The sequence below is a fragment of the Tauraco erythrolophus genome, chromosome 1 (assembly GCF_009769465.1).
Source record: "Tauraco erythrolophus isolate bTauEry1 chromosome 1, bTauEry1.pri, whole genome shotgun sequence".
Classification (NCBI taxonomy): Eukaryota; Metazoa; Chordata; class Aves; order Musophagiformes; family Musophagidae; genus Tauraco; species Tauraco erythrolophus.
In genome coordinates, this window is record NC_141465.1 from 68,760,053 (window position 1) to 68,779,723 (window position 19,671).

The 19,671-nt window shown below is 37.5% G+C and overlaps 1 protein-coding gene across 1 annotated transcript in view; it reads left to right on the forward strand.

Moving 5' to 3' along the window:
• Positions 1-19,671, forward strand: part of TUBGCP3 (tubulin gamma complex component 3) — a 53,082-nt gene that overhangs the window by 16,627 nt on the left and 16,784 nt on the right. Inside the window, exons 4-11 of the mRNA XM_086610791.1 lie at positions 964-1,041; positions 1,664-1,881; positions 4,707-4,879; positions 7,465-7,583; positions 9,453-9,578; positions 13,068-13,136; positions 17,746-17,878; positions 19,234-19,400. Of these exons, the coding sequence (XP_086466917.1) occupies positions 964-1,041; positions 1,664-1,881; positions 4,707-4,879; positions 7,465-7,583; positions 9,453-9,578; positions 13,068-13,136; positions 17,746-17,878; positions 19,234-19,400 (1,083 nt within the window). The remainder of the gene's footprint in view (positions 1-963; positions 1,042-1,663; positions 1,882-4,706; positions 4,880-7,464; positions 7,584-9,452; positions 9,579-13,067; positions 13,137-17,745; positions 17,879-19,233; positions 19,401-19,671) is intronic.

Below are 19,671 nucleotides of genomic sequence, written 5' to 3' on the forward strand. Positions count from 1 at the left end.
TCCAGACCATAGCCTGATCAACATTGTGAGTGAACTTAGAATCATAGAATCATAGAATCGTTAGGGCTGGAAGGGACCTTCAAAGGTCATCTAGTCAACTTGTATGAGTTTCTTTGACTTACTCTACTACTTAACTCCATCGTAGGGTTCTATGTCCTTGATCAATTCAGATGCAAGCTTTAGTGTCACAGAAATACGGAGTAACGTATCTAGAAACATATGCATGTCTAAAACATTTTAGTATTTGCCATAACTCTTCTCTTCAAAGCGTTCTTTTTTGTGGCTTGGGCTTTAGCATTGTTTTGCCTTCTGCTGGTAAGCTTTCTGCCGGGATCTGAAGCTGCTGAGAGTATTATTTAACAGTCTGTATGTATCTGTTTGTTTGTTTGCTAGAGACTATATTGCATATTCCTAAAGTTTCATGTTAACCGTGTCTCTATCTTAAGCTCTGAAAATTTTGGTATCTCTCTTAAATGGCATTTAAAGTAATAGAAGTTGAAACCCTCCAACTTCTGAAGCCTCCCTGTAAAGGAGAATGAAGGGGAAAGTGGAGAAAAGACAGTTCTTTGCCAAAAGTTTTCCTTCTTCACCTTTAGGTTGGAGTTGCATCCACATCTGAGATGTTTTAAATGGTGAGAGTGTGTGGCAATGCTGGTAAAAGCTCAACTCTATATAAACCTCTTTCTTAGTAGCTATGAATTTTAAATAGAGTGTAACTGCTGATCTCAGAGTAGGTTAGAGTTCATGATCTGTACACAGTGGAGAAAATTCATAGAATTAATACAGAGGCTGCACTGCACGTTCTGAGTTTACTCAAGAACGTGGCTCTGAGTTGATCTCATTTGTGTGGAAAATTGATCTATATGTGTACATGTTAATAGGCTGGATAATTTTTTTTAAAATCCCATTATTATCAAGAATTAAACCAACTTAATTTCTTTTTGTCTTAATCTTTTTTTAAAGGGCATTTTGAAAAACAAATGGTCAATACTCTACCTCCTGCTTAGCCTTAGTGAAGATCCACGTAAGCAGTCTAACAAGGTAAGTGAGGGATACCTTTTTTTACTCCTGAGAAACCGTAAATGTACGTCACTTATTTTAGATGTCATTAAGAATCACTATCCGGACTTAACCAACACCTCAGTATGTGGTTGTGTGTGATGCTGAAAGAAAGAACACACTTGATGCAAGTATCTGAAATTTTTTTCTGTGTAATTTTTTAATACCAAGTAAATGTAAAATTAGGAGCTGTCTAACATTTGTAGCTGAAGTTGTGACTTTATTAGATGGGTGTGGTTTTTTGTTTGCTTTCTACTTGGTGGTGTAACATCTGCTCATGTGGTAATGAGTTTGAAATGGAGTAGGGAGAGCAAAATTCCTCCTTTGATTGCAGCTCTGCTAGCACCAAAGTGCTTTTTGCAGCTATTGCTGATGACAATTTGCAGACAAAAATAAGCTATATTGCTAAAAGTACTTTTGATCACTGTAAGGGACTTGCTTTTTTGTCATTATAACTGTAACAACAAATTTTTCTCTGCATAAACATGGTCTTCAGTTATTTTTTGTGTTCTTGAATACTACACTCCTGTTAACTAAAGATATTTAAAGCAACTCACAAATCTTTTCTTTTTATTCCTCCCTTTTCAAATCCTCTTCTTTTCAGGTATCAAGTTATGCCACGCTTTTTGCTCAAGCATTGCCACGGGATGCTCACTCAACCCCGTATTACTATGCCAGGCCTCAGAGCCTTCCATTGAATTATCAAGACCGCAGTGCTCAGTCTGCCCAGAGTTCTGGCAGCATGGGGAGCAGTGGGATCAGCAGTATCAGCCTGTATGCCCTGAATGGGCCAACGCCAACTCCACAATCACTTCTTCCAGGGTAAATTTAACTGTTTTAACTTATAAATAAGTTTGGGGAAGACTAGAGATTATCTGCTCTTTTTTTTTCTCTTTCTTTTTTTTCTCTTCTTTTTCTTTCTCCCACCCTTCCCATTTGTATGCCATTGGATATTCCACTATAGGTACGTAGAAGCTGAGTTCCGTAGCTGAACAGCTCTGAATATTGAGTGCTGTCCTATGACTGTATGAATCCATAAATGACTGGCCAAATGTATCTGTTCTTAAATTTAATGTTAGTTTTCTGCTGGACAGCTGATATTTTACTGGATCTACTCTTGGATTTTAGTGCAAAATCTTCTTCCAAATTTCTCAGTTTTTTGAAACCCTTTAAAATAGTTTCTATCTTTCTTTTGTAAACACCTTGGAATTGGTGTCCTCACTCAAATTCCTTTTAAAAAGCATTCCTCACCCAGTGTCAAATTAGTAGACTTCACATCCTCCATTTTCAAATGAGTGACCTTTCTTGCGTGGTCTGAGTTTCTTTTAAAGGTGTTAACAGCAGGTTGGTTCTTGTACTACAGCAGTCTTGCATGTTGAGTGAACAGGAATTTTTTTTTGAAAAAAAAAAAAAACACAAAAACAAACTATATAAGAGTTGATTAAAAAAATTACCTATTAGAAAAAAAACCTAAACCACCTAGTGTTCAGCAGTGGTTTAATTGTCTGTTCATACCAAGATGAATCTACATTTGGAATGGAAACATTCAAATACCAAATAATTCAGATTTTTTATGAGTAAAAGCTGGCCATTGTAAGTCATGAGATGATTACACAAGTATTGACTTTGTTAAATAGGTCGACGCATAGTAACATGCTCAAAATCTGGGCCTTTCTTGTGCTATTGGATATCATGTGGTATTACTCCTGCAGCTCTACAAAGCCTGACAGAGTAGCGCTGCACAAAATCTATGTTCTACAGAGAGAAAATGAACGCGTTCGTAGTCTGTGAGAGGGAGTAGTTCAGCAGTCGTTTTGCAATACATACCTGGAAATACATTGCTTCATAGAAGCTGAACATGGAAAAGTGAACAGAATGTTACAAAACTTGTAAAAGTGAGGACTGTACTTATTTGGTAGTGCCTTCTCTAGTTGACCCTGCTTTGAGCAGGAGTGTTGGAGGAGGTAATCTCCAGAGGTCCCTTCCAACCTCAACCGTTATATAATCCTGATACAGTATAGAAAGGTATGCTGGTGAGGTTATTTTGTACATCTACTTGCTTAAAAATATCAGCAGACTGTACCCTGTTCCTGACATACTCTTGTTCTGACCTGTTGAGACTGTTGAATGTTATAGCAATTTCACTGCTCTGTCTTTAGTCTTGTAGTCTGTGAGCTAGGCAACCCAAATAATATCTTTCCATGAGCTTCATTCCTCCTGAACTTCTCTTTAAGCATGTTTCCCTTTGTTTCTACAGTACATACTTCATGAAGTGTAACAGCCTAAATTCAGTCTTTTGCTCTAGTTGAGGAGTTAAGAATGCTGAGCACAACAGAGTTGCTCTGTCTTGCAGGCTGTGTTCTCATTTACTAGCTGTCATCATAGAAGTACAATGTGTGACCATTCCATGAGTTATGATGTGGGGATTGAGAGAGGAAAGGTATTTCCTCACTTTTTTTATATGGACATTTGGGTTGCAGTCTAGTTCTGTCTTGCCCTGCAATTGTGATTTCACAGCTTTGTGGAATTCTTTTATTTACTTATTTAATAGGTGGATATTTCCAAATGTTTACATTCAGTTGTGGGAGGTGGGAGGAATGGTCAGCAGCAAAAATCCCTTGCAAATACTTTCAACTTTATTTTTCATTGTTGTGATACAGAAGTAATCAGAAAATTAGCTTCTAATCTTAACGTTTTTCACTTTCAAAGCTATTTTTGTGAGAAGAATTGACGAGTTTGAGAGGGAGAGAAATTGGAGCTTGTCTGGATGCTGCTTCCTCGATCACATCTTATACAATCATAGAATGGTTAGGGTTGGAAGGGACCTTGATGATCATCTAGTTCGAACCCCCCTGCCATGGGCAGAGAAATCCTCTGCTACACCAGGTTTCTCAAAGCCTTATCTAACCTGGTCTTGAACACTTCCAGAGATGGGGCATCCACAGCTTCTCTGGGCAACCTGTTCCAGTGCCTCACCACCCTCAATGTAAAAAATTTCTTCCTTATATCTAATCTAAATCTCCCCTCTTTCAGTTTAAAGCCATTGCCCCATGTCCTATCACTACACACCCTTGTAAAAAGTCCCTCTCCAGCTTTCCTGTAGGCCCCCTTTAAGTACTGGAAGGCTGCCATAAGATCACCCCGGAGCCTTCAGGCACTTCATCCAAACTACCCTAAACAACAGAGTAGCAGGAGAGTGAACTTTCTCCTCTTTCTCTGCTTTCCTGTAGTTCTTTAGCATGTAACCATAGTTTCAAGTAATAAACAACAAATATTTAAATTTTGCTATTTTGACTGTTGTTTCTTAATATTAGTTGACTTCACTTTTAATCCATTTCAGCATATTGACAGAGTTCAGTGTGAACAAAGTCATTCTTTGATATGAGATCATATTTGTCAATTTCATACCTCCTTTCTTTTCTGCAAGTTTTTTTAAAAAATGTAGGTTTATAGGAAGCAATAAATTGCTTGTATGTTCTGCACCCTTTTTTAAGTTTCCTCTGCTAAAAAAAGAAAACCCACAAACCAAACATCCACATAAAAACAAGCTCAAGCTCAGGGCATTTTTAGAAATTTGCATACCCCAAACCAGACAATGGGTATAGAATTAAAGTTTTTAAAGGTGTTTCTTCCTTTTGTCCTTCTAGACAATCCTATCAAGCTCCAGGCGTTGGGGATTGCCTCCGTCAGCAGTTAGGGTCACGTCTTGCATGGACTCTAACTGCCAGCCAGCCTTCTTTACAAAGCACTACCTCAAAAGGCTTTTCAAATGCTGTCTCCCGTGGTATGCCAAGGTCAAGGCGAGAAGGGGATACAAGTGGTGAGCAAAGATGTGTTTGTTAAAAATAACGTTTTACAATTGTCGTCTATATCCTCCTTTTTTTTAAGAATGATTTTGAAATAGTTTTATAGCACGTTGAATTTTTAGAGGCAAGGTGTGTTTTGCTAGAATGTATTTGATAGAATGATAGAAGTAAATATGCAAAACTAGTGTATTTAACCACAGTCTCTCTGACTGATTGTTAATTTCTTTTTGCAATGATTGATTTAATAATGTTTTCTAGTCTTCTTAAAAGACTGACTGCATGGCAGTGTTTGCCAGAATCAAGTGATTGTGGTTTGTGAGTAATGATCACACTTTTGATGATCAGAAAATGCTACTGCTTTTAGAAAGTCAGAAAGAGAGCTCAATGAGTAGAACTTGTTGAAGTAGACTAGTCCATTTGTGATTCTGTCTTTTAAAACTTAGAAATGTGCACTGGAATACAGAGCTCATAAAAATACTTTTTGTTTAAATTAGCACGCTGTTTATGATGGTTGTATTTAGAACAGTTGTCATAAAATATTTTGTTCCATACATTAGAACACAAAATATTGTCAATAAAATAAAAAATAGATAAATATTACTAATTTATTTCCTTGCTTAAGTGGCTGTAAACTTGAAACTGATGCCTAGAGGATCTATTCTGAATTTACACTAGTGTAACTAAAGAGAAGTTGTTTAACAGATGATCTCTGTAGCAGTTGTGTAAGTTCCAATCCACTCTACGTTTATAATAAAAGTGGAAGACTTTTCTGTATAAGAGCTAATGGCAGATGATGTCAGCCTACAATGCTGTTACTCTGGCAAAGACAGATGAGATGTGGGTTTTTTATGTTTGGGTTTTATTTAATAACTCCTATATAAAGAATTGTGGGTAGTTAAAAGCTAAAATATAGTCTGTCTACCAGTCCCTGCATCTTTATAAGTAACGGTGCACAAAACAACAGCTTATAGACCGAATAGAGTTGCACTGATATATCTGAGGGCAGCGTTTGGCATTTAGAATGTAGTTAACAGTACTGTTGATGTGCAAGAGCGTGCATATATATATATATATATTAAAAATACATTTATAAATAGATTTTTGTATATGTGATAAATTTTATATATATCAATGTAGAAAAAAATATAGAAATACATAAAATCTAGCACTGCCTCTTGGTTTTGTTGTACTAATTGCCATAAAGAGCAGTGCAAACTTGTCTCGTTCTGTCAGCCAGTAGCTGACTGTTGATTCCCATGTGGGGTGGGTATAAGGACCGACGGTTGTCTTAAATGTGGTCACTTGTTGACATAGAAACAGAACTGTATTCAGGATATAAAAGGCTATTGTCAAGAAGATATATTTCTATGAATGTGAAATTCTTCTAACTAATTAAAAGGTTGGTTGTTAATTGGAGTTTTCTTACTGCTAGCCTTGCACAGACAGTATAATCAGGAGCATTGTGTGGCTGATACTAATACCTGTTGTATTATTTACCGATTAAAAAACTGTGCCCTTGAATCTTCTATCATTGCACTAAGAGTTCCTAAAAGGGACTAGCTACTCTCGTGCACATCTTAGTACTTTGAGGGGAGTCTGAGTTTTAGAAAGCATCTTGAGGTGATGGCTACTTTTGCCAAAATAAGAATAGAATTGTTTTGGGTTTTTTTTTGTTCTGGGAAAGTGAATTGTTGGGGAGGCAAACTCATGAGAATAAGAGTGCTGTCAAATTTGGGAGAAGCATGTTGCAGCATCTCAATTTCTTGATAGTCATTGAAATTGTTTCATTCTTGATATCTTAAATGAAGTTACAAAAGCAGGTGTTGGTATTTCACCCATAAAAGGTGGGAGCAGTTGCAGTGGTCTGCACAGAACCCTTTTCAGTCTTCTGTTGCCTTGAAATCAATAAATATCCTAGATCTCAAACGTAATCTGACCTATAACTGGAGATACAAGCCAGAAGCAAACTGCATGCTGCAATAGCAAAAGCCTTACTAAATTAAAGGTGTATCTGTCTTCAGAAACAGTATTTACACTTTTCTGTTTGCCAGCTCTATAGCCATTATGCAGCTGGCAGTCTGGTTTTGCTCAGTCTTTTTGCTGAGCAGTGGCATATGTGATTGAAAGCTGATTTTAAACAAGCAGTTCTTTCTGGATTAACTCTGTTGTTTTCCCAGCTGAATGTAGAAGAGGTTATTCTGTGAGTCCCATTTAACAACTTCAGCTGTTTGTTCGAAGAAAGGTAAAGTTACTGTGATGTTTGGCTCAGAATCTTACACTGGTGACTGAATCAGAAAGGATAACAAGTTTAAGAACTGACTGAAATGTTGGTCAAAGTATAACATGTCCTGTGTCATACAAGATGACCTGCTCTGAGAGAATCCCAGCTATAGGTAGAGGCAGGTAAAGGGAATTCTTGGCTTTCTTGTCAGGTTATTAAGAGGACTTAAAACATTCCTTTACAGGTTATAAAAACAGGCTTTCTCCTTTCTTTTTTTTTTTTTTTGGCTAGGCTTCTGAATGGCTTTTTGAAGTTGTAATGAAAACTAATTGTCCCATCAAATTTTAATACTGGTTGTTGTTTCTTTTTTCTTTCTAGGCTCTGTTGAAATAACCGAAGCAAACCTTGTAAGAGATGTTTTGTATGTCTTCCAGGGAATAGATGGCAAAACCATCAAAATGTGCAATTCTGAAAATTGCTATAAAGTGGAGGGAAAGGTACTGTATAGTGACTTGTATTTCATATGTGAGCAGAGAGGTATGTAGGGGAAAAATAGCCATGAAAAATATGTAAAAAAAGTTAAAATATTTATTATCCATCCTTGTTCCTTATTAGCACTTGTACTGAGTTACTGGACCCAGTGAAGATTAAATTATTGAACTGAATAGAGTTGCAGATGGAACTTTTTCTGATGAACAAGGAGGACCAAGATCATACCTCCTCTAGCTGCGTTGACTGCATGTTAGGCAAAAGTAGTCAAAGCATGTAGTTTTCCCTCAGCTGCACAAAGAAAATGTCATTGTATGCAGCCTGCTTTTTCCAGAAAGAAACATGCTTTCCAAGCTGTTATTCTTGCCTGAATGTTTTCTGATGTCAACATTAATATTAGGTCTGTTTATGACATTCAGCACTGTATAAGCTAGCAGCTTCTGATTTGATATGAGATACAAATGTAGTAACACTAAGCCAATTTTGCTTATTCCTCATTTGATTTCAGCAGATGTGTATTGTGCTTAATGCTTGCCAAGCACTCTGTAGTTGCAGAATTCTAAATAGTTCTTATGTCATCTCCTTGGTTTTAGCTGCAGGCAGAGTTTCAGTGTCCAATCATGCCTCTTTGGGCTAGAATTTAGCCTATGGAAGTTGTTCAAGAAGTTAAAGCTGTGCCTGTATATCTAGACAAAAGGGCCAGGGGCTGAACTCTGGTCTTAACAACAATTGCTGCTGCCTAGTTCAAGCCTGCACTGCTGTGGCTAACACACTCTGTAGCTGATTTTTATCTTAGAGAATGCCTATACTGTTGACTAAAAGGCTTAATGAATGAGCTTGATTTCTAGTTCTTTGGTAATCTGCTTAGCTTGTCAATGCACTTCCTTGCTTTGATTTGGCCTGTTCCAGCTGGCTTTCCAAGTTAAAATTGCCTGTAGAGGTGGGATAGGTGCAATTGCTGTGGGCAAAAGTCAGTCTCTGTCTCTTTTTGCCTGACGTGTCAGTCAGATCGTTTGTTTTCCTTTGCCCAATAAAATCTTGAGAGCTTGATGATGATGTTCTTGGGTAATGTAACAAAATGTGGTAGAAGAAAATCTCAAGTAGGAACAAGAGGAACATTATCTTATATGTTGATAGTTTAAAGGAAGAAATGTGCTGATTCAGATGAAAATGGTAGTAGTAGTTAAATAGGGTGTTGGGACTAAGGCAGGCTTGCAGAGTGAAGTGAGATACCTGGTATTAGAAAAGTAGAAACAGACTAGATGAGCTCAGAGGGCCACATGATTAAATAGCTTATAAAAGCTGTTACTGGTACATGTGACTTAAACTTGGAGTTTGGATTCTCTAAGCTTTGGTTCCTGATACATAGTCTGACATTGGGTCGTTTGTCTTCCGTTAAAGATTTGTTTCATATCTGGTAGTAACTCTCTAGATTTCTTCATTAGTTTCAGTCATTGACTTCCCTTCTAGACCTCTAATGTTTTCAATCTTGCTGATTATCAGGATAAGATGAAGTGTGAGTCTACATCATAAGATTTCAGATTTCTTCCTCTTCTCTGAAGACGCTTTTGTTACTGTCATAATTGCCTAATGTAAAAAGAGCGTGTGAATACTGTTACATTAAAATTTCCAGAAGGGAAGATCATGAAGTTGCCAGTAGTTTGTTGCTGATGCCTTTTCAATGCTTATGTGTATACATTTATTGCTAATTACATGGTTGCCTTCTTTTTTTGGCACTATCTCTGCTGTAGAATGTAAAATGATTGTTTCCTGAACTGACTTGCTTTTTGAGAAAGAGAGGCTTTTGTGAAGAAGCAAGTATTGGTATGGTAGATTTTACTTAAAACTGCAAGTAATGGTTTGTGTTGACTTTGTAGGTGAGCTTGTCCAAATCTCTCAGAGATACTACAAGTAGACTTGCAGAGTTGGGATGGCTACATAATAAAATAAGAAAATACACAGACCAGAGGAGTTTGGATCGTGCGTTTGGACTTGTGGGACAGGTAAGTCAGCTAAAGCGTTGATTTTGCTGCAATATCTTGGTCTTGTTTCCCTTAGAAAATACTGAGTAAAATGCAGTACTAGAATGATGCTTAAACTTTGGAGCTTGGATCATTCATCCTTTTATTTACTTCTTGTATGGATTGATGCTTTTGGTATGGGTCGTAGTCTGAAGGCAAGGGAAAGGCATTTGCTCTTGCTGATCATTAAGAAGGAGTTGGCTCCATCCTTTGTAGCTGGAAAATCTCACGCATAGATTCCTTTTTTAATCTTTTTTAAAAAAATCATATTTTTTAAGTTATGATGCATGTTTGTAAACAAAAGCATTGCTTAAATGGGATGGTGGCATATCTGAGCTGATTAATCACTAATTCAGTTGTTAGGGAGACCTACGCAGGAGACATTCTTGTCAGCTAATGTTGATGTTCATGTGTTAATACTGCACTAACGTACATAAAATGCAAATACCCCATTATCTTCTGCGCTTTCTTTTGAATACAGCATCAAAAGAATGTCAATTTTTGTTTTTATAGGTTTCATCATCATGATTTGTAGTCTACAGTAACTTCACAGCTGCTGTAATACCCAAAACCACATTTACTGCTAAGGCATTCCCGTTTCCTCTCACTTGCTCCCTCTGTAAAACTGGATATTATCCCTTCTGACTCGACAGAAATGTTATCCTTGCCTCTAGCCATAACATCCTACCTAATCTGCCAAGAAATTGAAGTGCTTCTCCCTTCAATCTAATTTTTCTTAAGAGGTCAGTAGAGACACTGTAGTGCTTCCTACTTTTCTAATGTTTTATTCTGTTCCCTCTGTCTCTTATTCCTAGTAACCCTTTTAGTTACAAATAAATAATTATTTTTCTACTGATCCAATGCTGATTTCCATGTTTTATATGGTAGTGCTACTGTATATGCATTTTCTTCAGACTCTCCCCTTTATATCTGGGTGAAGTTTCTTAGTCTTTATCTAGTAGCTTCTTGCTTATGCTTATTTGTCTGTCTCTGGCTTTAATCTTCAAGTTTACAGCAAGGGGAGAACTTTAATTCTTCAATGAATTTAAATGTGCAATATCTCAGATACCATATGCAGGTCTCAGATCCTGTGCAGAAGGCTGTGCAGTTAGTTAGCTGAATCTGCATAGCTCTAGTGCTGTTAATTTTGCTTGAGACAAGCACTTTACATATATTTCTAGGACACAAGGGTACAAATGCAAACATGTATTCTACTCCTGCTGTCAGTATCTGGTCAAAAAGATTGCTCTTCATGGCTTCTTATAGCTGACAATTTCAGGTGTTGCACACTGTACATTAAGAATTTAGCACAAGAATATGTGCATTCTAAAGCATCCTTTGCTTAATGTTTTAAAAAAATGTTTAAAAGAATCCCTCTTCAAACCACATGTAAGATAAGATGTCTGTCACCTCTTTTATTATGATTCTGGTGACTATTTTTACCTTGCAAAAAGTCAGGTATTGACAATTATTAGGAGTAGAGATATAATGATATACTTACTGCACATTAAGATTTTATTCAACTACCTTTGCTGCTTAGTATCGAAGTTCTGCTTCGTTCTCAGAAATCAAAACGAATAATCAGCAATGAAATATAACTTGCCTTATATTTTGACATTTTGCCCATTTAGATCCAGTTGAGGTAGTGGTCATTTTAATTTTTTTCTCTTGAACAAGCATTCTGTTTCCTTCCTGAATTCTCTTTTGCTCTAGGCCAAATCAGAATTCTAGGATAATGTCCAGTTTTCCGTAACAGTTTGGGAAACAAAAACCTGTAGTTTGTAATGCAGGAAGTAGCACTGGATGTAGACTTTAACTTCTAAATCTTCTCTGAAAAGCTGATGGCCGGTTAGATCCTAAATGCTTTTGGCTACTGAAGTCAGTGATTACTGTTCTCACTTTTGAGTAGATGTATAGTGCCTTTGAATGTTTTCTTGGAGGCTCTACTCTGCCCTCTATCTTGGCAAGGGCTATGTTAATAGGTTCAAAAGTGTACTGAAGAAGCAAGTGAGAAGAAATGAAAAGTGAAGTTACGTGTAAGGGGATTTCTTTTTGCCCTTCAGTATCCTCTGGAATAAAATCAATTTCAAATTTCTTCCTAATTTATAACATTGAGTTGAAGAAAGGAACCCTCTTTCCTTATAAAGAATACAATGGCAAGATTAATTATTTTTTTTTTTTCCCCCTAGGCTTCTTAGCCTCTTAGCAAGAAAGAAGATTTATTTTCTCCTTGTGCTTGTAGTAATGATTTCTCCCTTGTACATATTCTAGTGAATAAATATTTTATTTGAAGCTCTTGGATTCTTTTTGTGTGAGGTTTTCCTCATTTTTTCCAAAGTATTTCGACTGTGATGATTTTAAAGAGTTGAGGAGAAAGTCCCGGGGAATTTTCTATCTTAAAAAAGTTCATTTAAATAGATATCAAAGTCATTAACCAAGAATTGGTTAAGAAATCAGTTCTTAAGAATTTGTGTGTGTGCACAGAAGTACTCTTCAAATAAACAAAAATTTAAAAAAAAACTCAAGTGCTTAACGTCCAAAATTTTCAACTCAGTCCAAAATTAATGAGCCATATTTTAAATTTTGGTTTAGAAAATGCATTGCAGGAATTTTTTTAGTCTATATGTTAGGTTAAGAACATTACAAAATCAAAGCAAAATCCCAGGACCCTAAACCATGAAAAACTCTCCATTACTAAACAACTATTCTTTCGGGAATTGTTTTTAGAATCTACCTTTACTTATTTTTAAACCGTAGCTGTGCTTAGAATTGTTTTACAAAGAGGAATCTTTACTTTAGTTTGGGCCTCTTCTGCACATTTTACATATTTCTTGGCATATACTTCGTGTTACTCATTTCTTCCATGTCAAGTGAAGAATTGTATGAGACTGTCAATTGATAAAAGGCCAAAAATTTAGAATACTTGATCCAGCAGTATTTACTGGGAGTATTCTTTTAGGAACATTGGGTTTTCTTATTCATGTCATATAGTCTATACTGTAAATATAATGATGGTTGCCTAACTTCTGTGTTTTGTTATTAGAGGCCTTCCTGAAACTGAGACTTTTACTTTACCTGTTGCATTTTATGTAGTTATTTATGAAAATTTCTTCTGGGTCATGTTATGATTTGCACATCCCTGTAGTAATTATTAATGTCTGTATTGAGATGATATATCTATTTGGAGAGTTATGCTTGTCATAGTTCAATCTCTTGATAGAATTAAGGCAGCAAGAGGAAAAAGTTGCTTGACAATATGTGTATATTCTTGCAAAAGGTCTGTGCAGCTCATAAGGAAGCACTTGCACATTGGCCAGTTTTCTAAGAGTTGGCTTTTGTGCTGAAAGCTTTGTACCTTGATTTGTTTTAGGAAGTTTCTAACTACCTTCACAGTGTGGTGACAGGATAAAAGTTATTCTAGATTAAACCAGAAAGATTTTTCCTGATTTTTTTTTCTTTTTTTTTTAATAGAGTTTTTGTGCAGCCTTACATCAGGAACTTAAAGAATACTACCGACTTCTGTCTGTTTTACATTCTCAGGTAAGTTAAGTGGTTCTTAGTTAACTTTCTTATTTTGCTTTATGTTACCTGGATATCTCCTGACAGATACACCTAGGTATCCTTTTAGACAGAGAAGGTTGTACTGCAGTTCCTATTCACAGTGTAACTTATACATTTACTACTCTTTGGATGTATGTGCCAATGAATATTTTTCTCTTAGAAGTTCATTGTTATTTAATGTATTACATAAGCAAGGAATATAATGTGTATTGGTAAGCCTCTGTCCCTTTTTTTGCATAATTTTTGTCAGTTTCATCTTGTATGATATCTTTATCATTCAAATCCCAAACATCATGACACATCTTTGAAGGGAGAAAAAAAATCTATCTGTATTTCAAGCAATGAATGGTTCAGCAACTAGTAACAACAGTTTCAACTTTTTGTTCTGTCTGGGACAACTTGTGCATTTTCCTTGTCTCTTCTCTTGTTTTGAGAGAGTAAGATGTTTCAGTGTTTTATTATTTTTCTTTGATGTATAGACCAACTCAGTGCTGGTAATCTTTCAGTTTGTCCACAAATACTTATAGGTATATGCACCCAGATGCTAGCTCTAAAATAAAATAAAAATCAGATTTTTTTTTTCTTTTGCTTAATTTTTTTTATATGGGACTTTCAAGGAGTTCATTATTTGTTTAATTATTTCATTATTTTGCTTCCTTTTTCTGGTTACTCTCCAGTTACTCTTTTTGTAATTATATCCTGCTCTGTCCAAAATATGTTTTCTCTCTTGATTTGCTGGAGCTTTGATTTATTCTAACTTCTAAAACTTCTTGACCATGAAAATATGTATGACTTCTTTGAAATGCAGCTTCTTCTACCTTTCCTGCTCCTCTGAACCTTTCAAAAGAACAGATGAGTCTGGTGGGAGAGGAAGTACGTAAGGGGAAAATGAAAGGAAAATTCTGACTGCTTATTTTCAAACTGTGTTTGCCTTTGTGATGGATTGACCCTGGCCAGCAGCTAAACACCCATCCAGCCTTCTGCTCACTCCTGTCTCTTGGGGAATGAGGAGAAAATAGAAGGAAGGCAAAAAGACAAGTCAATTGAGTTAGTGACAGTTTAATAGGGAAAGCAAAAATTGTGCATGCACGCAAAGCAAAATAAGGATTTCATTCACTGCTACCCATCAGCAGGCACATGTCCAGCCACTTCCTGGCAAGCAGAGCCTTAGCACATTTAACACTTGCTTGGCAAGACAAACCATCAACACAAGAGTACCCTCTTCCTCCTCCTTTTCCTGAGCTTTTCTTCCTGAAAAAAGCTTTTGTCTTCTGTATGTTTGGAAATGGTTTCCAGGATTAGTTGCTCTGTTAGCATCCCATGGAATGAGGTGAGTCTCACTGCTGTGTAGTTCTCTGGATCCTCCTTCTTGAAGAGCAGAGTGACATTTCCTTTCACCTTGTCGTCAGGAACCTCCTCGGATTGCTGTGATGTTGCAAAGATAATCGAGAGTGGCCTAACAGTGACATTAGCCAGCTCCTTCAGCACTTGTGGGTGTGTCCCATCATGTCTCGTAGACTTAAGTGTATCCAGTTTGTTTAATGTTTCCTAACCTGATCCTTCGCTCCAAGTAAGTCTCCCTTGTTTCAGACTTCCCCTCTGATCTCAGGTGATGTCTGGTATTCCCGACAGCATATTTTACCAAAAATCCAAGGCATTGAAGGCATTGAGTACCTCTAGCTTTTTGTGTTTTCCTGTCACCACTTTCCCAGCACCATTCAGTAGTTGGACCCCCATTTTTCCCAGTCTTCCTTTTACTACTTTTCTTGTTGCTCTTCACATTTCTTGTCAGATTCATCTCCAGTGTTGGAGTTCATGAGTGTATTGAGCACATTGATTAAATGCATTCTGATAAGGAGCAGTCAATACAGTGTCTGTAATGTAAAGTTTTGCTGCACTAGCAGACTGTAGTTTCTGGGGATGTCCCTCAGCACCTGACTGAGCATGTTATGTTTGGATTTTCTTGCCCCAGCAAGATTTCTCCCCAAAGACTGTGAAAGAAAGGAAGGAGACCCAACAGTGGAGGAGAGATTCTCTTGTGACTTGAAGGCTGGGAAGCACAAGGTCACATTGCAGGATGGAGAAGGGTCAGTAGTGTGCACCAAGGATAGGTGCTGGAACTGGTTTTAGTTGATGTTGATGATCTGGAGAAAGTAAGGCAGAGTGAAATCTCCCAGTCTGTCAACGAGAGCTTGCTAACATTGGTACTCTGGATGCTCTGTCCATGGCAAGGAGCAGCATGGAACAGAGTGTGTGAGCAAATAGGTGCTGGGGAGCCCCAGTGTGGGAAGTAAAAGTTGGGGTTTTTTTGATCTAGAGGAAAGCTAATATAATGCTTCCTCAGTGCCAAACTTAGCATCAGCAGACCCAACTGGGGAAGAACCTTGGTGTCCTTGCAGGTGGTGGTTGTCTGCACTGCCAGACTTGGTGTGCAGTTGGGTGCCAGGGAGGTGGGTGCTGAGAACAAGGCAGTGGGTATCAGTGTGACAGTGGGGCACTGTGTGCAGTCCTGATGGCAGCCTCTCAGACACTGGGGAGATAGGGACTGAGGAGGGAGAAAGTCAGCTGAAATCCTCATGAGCATGGGACAATTGCTGTGTGGGGAGAGGGGAGACAGGCTGAGTCTCTTGAGGCTGAAGAGGAAAAGGTGCAGCAGGGCTGTGACTGAGGCTTCCAAACTAATGAAGGATAAGCAAAAAACATAGTTGTGGGATTTGGTGAATGGCTATGAGAGTAAAGGAAGCGCTCTGTGACAGTAGCAAGAAGTTGATATAAAACAGAAGAGTAGCCCACTTGCAAAACTTGTTTCCCTAGGATGTCATGACAAAAGGCAGTATCAACAGGTTGAAAAAGAGATTATACAAATTCCTGGAAGGCAGGTCTGTAAACTGCTATTGAAAGGGCTGAGCAAGGATGCATCCTCTGATGTCCTGAACGCTGTAACTGGGGTGCAAGAAGTCTAAGGGAGACAGACTGCAGACCGGGGTCAGCTTTGCTTGCTTTTCTTGTACAGCACTTCCTTTTGTTGTTACTGGACATAGAGCAGTAGTTCATCTAGCCAAGGTTCTGACATTGGATGGTATTTCTGAAGTTTATAATTGATGGAGCAGAACTCTCAAAGAAAGAAGTCAGCATTCTCAAGACTTGCGCCAGGTTATCCCAGAGGTGAGCTTAGTGTCTTGTCAATTTTAAAATAAAAAGTTTTGGAAAAAAATGGGCTTTTGTGGAAAACACTTTCTTACAAAACTGTATATTTTAATTGCTTGAAAAAAGTTAAAGTGTGTATCTTAGAACTGAGAGCATGTTACATTCTTGTATTCAGGACGTCACACAGACTGCCAGTTTAGGAGCTGTTAGCTGCAGTTCCACTTAACAGTTCAGGCATAGTTGTACATAACAAAAATTTCATCAAAGGATTCTGCATTGTCTTTCTATGACTTTATATTATCTCTTCAGAGCTTCCCCCAAACGTTTCTCTTCCTCTGAAAGAGTCTTCCTGGGTGTACTGTGTACTATTCTGTAAGCTTTTCTGGTCTTTTCCTTGCAGACTCTTTTGAAATTGTCAGCCTCTTTAAAAACGCACTTGCATGTTGCAGATGTTAAGTGTATAATCTCTTTCCTAAAGACAAAGGATGGTTCTTGCTCGTATCTCTCTCTTATCATTGCAAATTTCCAAACAAAAAACACATGGACCTAGGAGCATCCAAAAGCTAATGATTTTAAGTGCCTTTAAGGCTGAGCTTAATGTAGATGATGCTAATCTGATACATGTATTTGGCAAAAAAATGTGCTAGATGTGGAAGCACAGAGTGTGTTGGTTGTGGTGTACAGGAGACAGAGCATCTTTTCTAAGAGTTCATGTGCTGAGACTGCTCTAGGAGCTTGTGTCTGTATTCTTAGGTTGTGTTCTTATCCTGCTTACCTCATTCGTACTTGAATGAGATGTGCATTTGCATCTCAGATGCAAATATGTGGTGTTTGGCTTTCATTTTCCTTGGTTTGGAAGATTTATGGTAGTCACATGGTGAAAGATTTTTCTTACAGCATTTAATGTTTTTTTCTATGGTGGCAATTCCTTTATCTCGCTATATACCAAGTTCTAATGGCTTCTGGAGGAAGACGTTAAACAGAATTTGTCCCATGTTGAACTAAAAATAAGCTGGCTGTGCAGTCACAGAAATTTTACCTCCTACACCCTTCCTTTCCTTTAGATGCTTTTCCTTAGTCTTTTCTGAGCATCTCTTTGACTGTTATTTGCTGTCTTTCAGATTCTCTGCTCTCTTTTCCTTTGCTCTTCTCTCGTTTTGTGACTATCACCTAGCTTTCTTCACTTTCTCGGCCGTTGTGCTCTGTCTGCCCTATTCCACTTCTACTTGTCTCTGTCCTTTCCCCTGCACTTGATTCTCTATTTCCACTTGTGTAGTTCTCAGACTTTGGCTGACAGATTTAATGAGAGAGCATGTAATACTGGGTATTTCAAGGATATTAGTAAAAAGCTAACTTCTGAACGAAATTATGAAACACCAGTTCTGCTTCAGTTTTGACAGTTTTGTTCTTTGATGTGTCTTTCTGTTTCTAATTTGGTCAGTTGCAACTGGAAGATGATCAGGGTGTGAATCTCGGACTTGAGAGCAGTTTAACACTTCGCCGTCTCCTAGTCTGGACATATGATCCTAAAATAAGATTAAAGACTCTCGCAGCACTTGTTGATCACTGTCAAGGTCTGTTTAACATGAATTTAATATTTATAGGGAAGTTCTGTAACTTTGAGTGGTTGTGCATGCCAAAGGTGGATATCAATAATAATGCTGTTATGTTATTTTAGAAAATTGAGTAGCTAATCCAGAGGGTTCTTTGAGTTTAAGCAAAAAGCTGACAAATTATAGTGCTGTTTCGATACACTTAACTTTTTTTACTTTTTTTTAAAAAAACTAGAATGTACTTGAGAAAGCCTTCAAGTTTTAAGCACATGCTTTTCATGCTATTTTCAATAATTTAAATTTAGTCATCTTTCAGAGAATGTTACTCTGTGGAAAAAAAAAAACACTAATACACTATGAAATGGTTGGCTTCGTCCCTTCACTATGTATGAGTGTTAGGCTATTCCTCTATATAGATGGCGTGTAGGAGTCATTCGCAACTTGTCTGCCGAGTCATGTGAAACAACGAAGCTTTGCAAATATGCAAATAGGGAATAACTGAGTCGGCAATCCACAAGAAAATGCTGAGGAGTGGTGTTGGAGTTGACCAAAACTTTGGCCAGTAACTGATCCATAGCCTGTGTTTCTTCCTGAGGGTACTTCAGCTTTGCTGCCTTAAAATAAATGGAGATTGTGGCCCTTGGAAAGAGCATCTTAAACCAAAAAAGCTTACAACATCTGTTTTACCTTAATTGTTGGAATTGGTAACAATGTTCGAAAAAAGTCAGCTTTACTTTTAATACATTCATGAATATTTTGAGTGCTAGAGCTTGTGCTGCAAGGAACCTTTAAGCTGTGCAGCATAACAGCAAACAAGTACTAGAACCTTTAAAAAATTTTTTCTTTTGACAACCTCTTACCTTTCAATTGCAAGAAGACAGGAGATATTGCCTAAAGGAGATGCGGGAAGGACTATAACCAGGAAAGATGTATTTGTGTGTATGTACGCAGGAGTGTACATATGTGTATGTACTTGTCTCAAGTGCAGGAGAGAAAGAAGACATGCTAAGGCTCCTTCAGTGCTCTTCTGGTGGGAGCGGTGGGAAAGAAAAGAGCATAAAGCCAACCTTTTTGTGTGTGATCTGATGCCTTGAAATTTGCATTCCTCCAAGCTACCGTAAAGTAGATAGAACATAGTGTCGGAGAACTGTGCTTAATACTTAGTAGTGCTTAATAGTGAGATTAACGATTCATGCCTTAAGACCTTGGAATTCCCTGTCAACATTAAAAAATGTACTTTTGCTACATTTTAGAATTACTGTTCAGCAAGCTCTGAATGACCTATGACTAGTTAAAATCAGAGGCTGCTGAATTTGTGATGTATTTCTTTTTCCTTCATACATTTTTTTTTTCTCCTGTCCTCTGTGATCTTACAGGCAGAAAAGGGGGTGAACTAGCCTCAGCAGTTCATGCCTATACTAAAACAGGAGATCCCTACATGAGATCTCTGGTTCAGCACATTCTTGGCCTAGTATCCCATCCAGTACTGAATTTCCTTTATCGTTGGATTTATGATGGAGAGCTGGAGGATACATACCATGAGGTAATGTATGTGATTCAATAAACGTTTTATCTCTGTCTGTTTGCTGAATGGGAGTATAATCTGTGAGAAGCTTAGAGGAAAATTTGAAAAGTAGACTGAGATTGAAATATGCAACATGAATAAATAATACATACAATAACAACATGAAATGTGACTCTTTTCTTGGATTCAGTCAGTGTGATGTCTGGAGGTTGCAAAGATGCTGTATGAATCATATCCTGGGTCTGTTTAGGAGAGGCAGAATGTTGGACTACCAATAGATGCTTGCTTC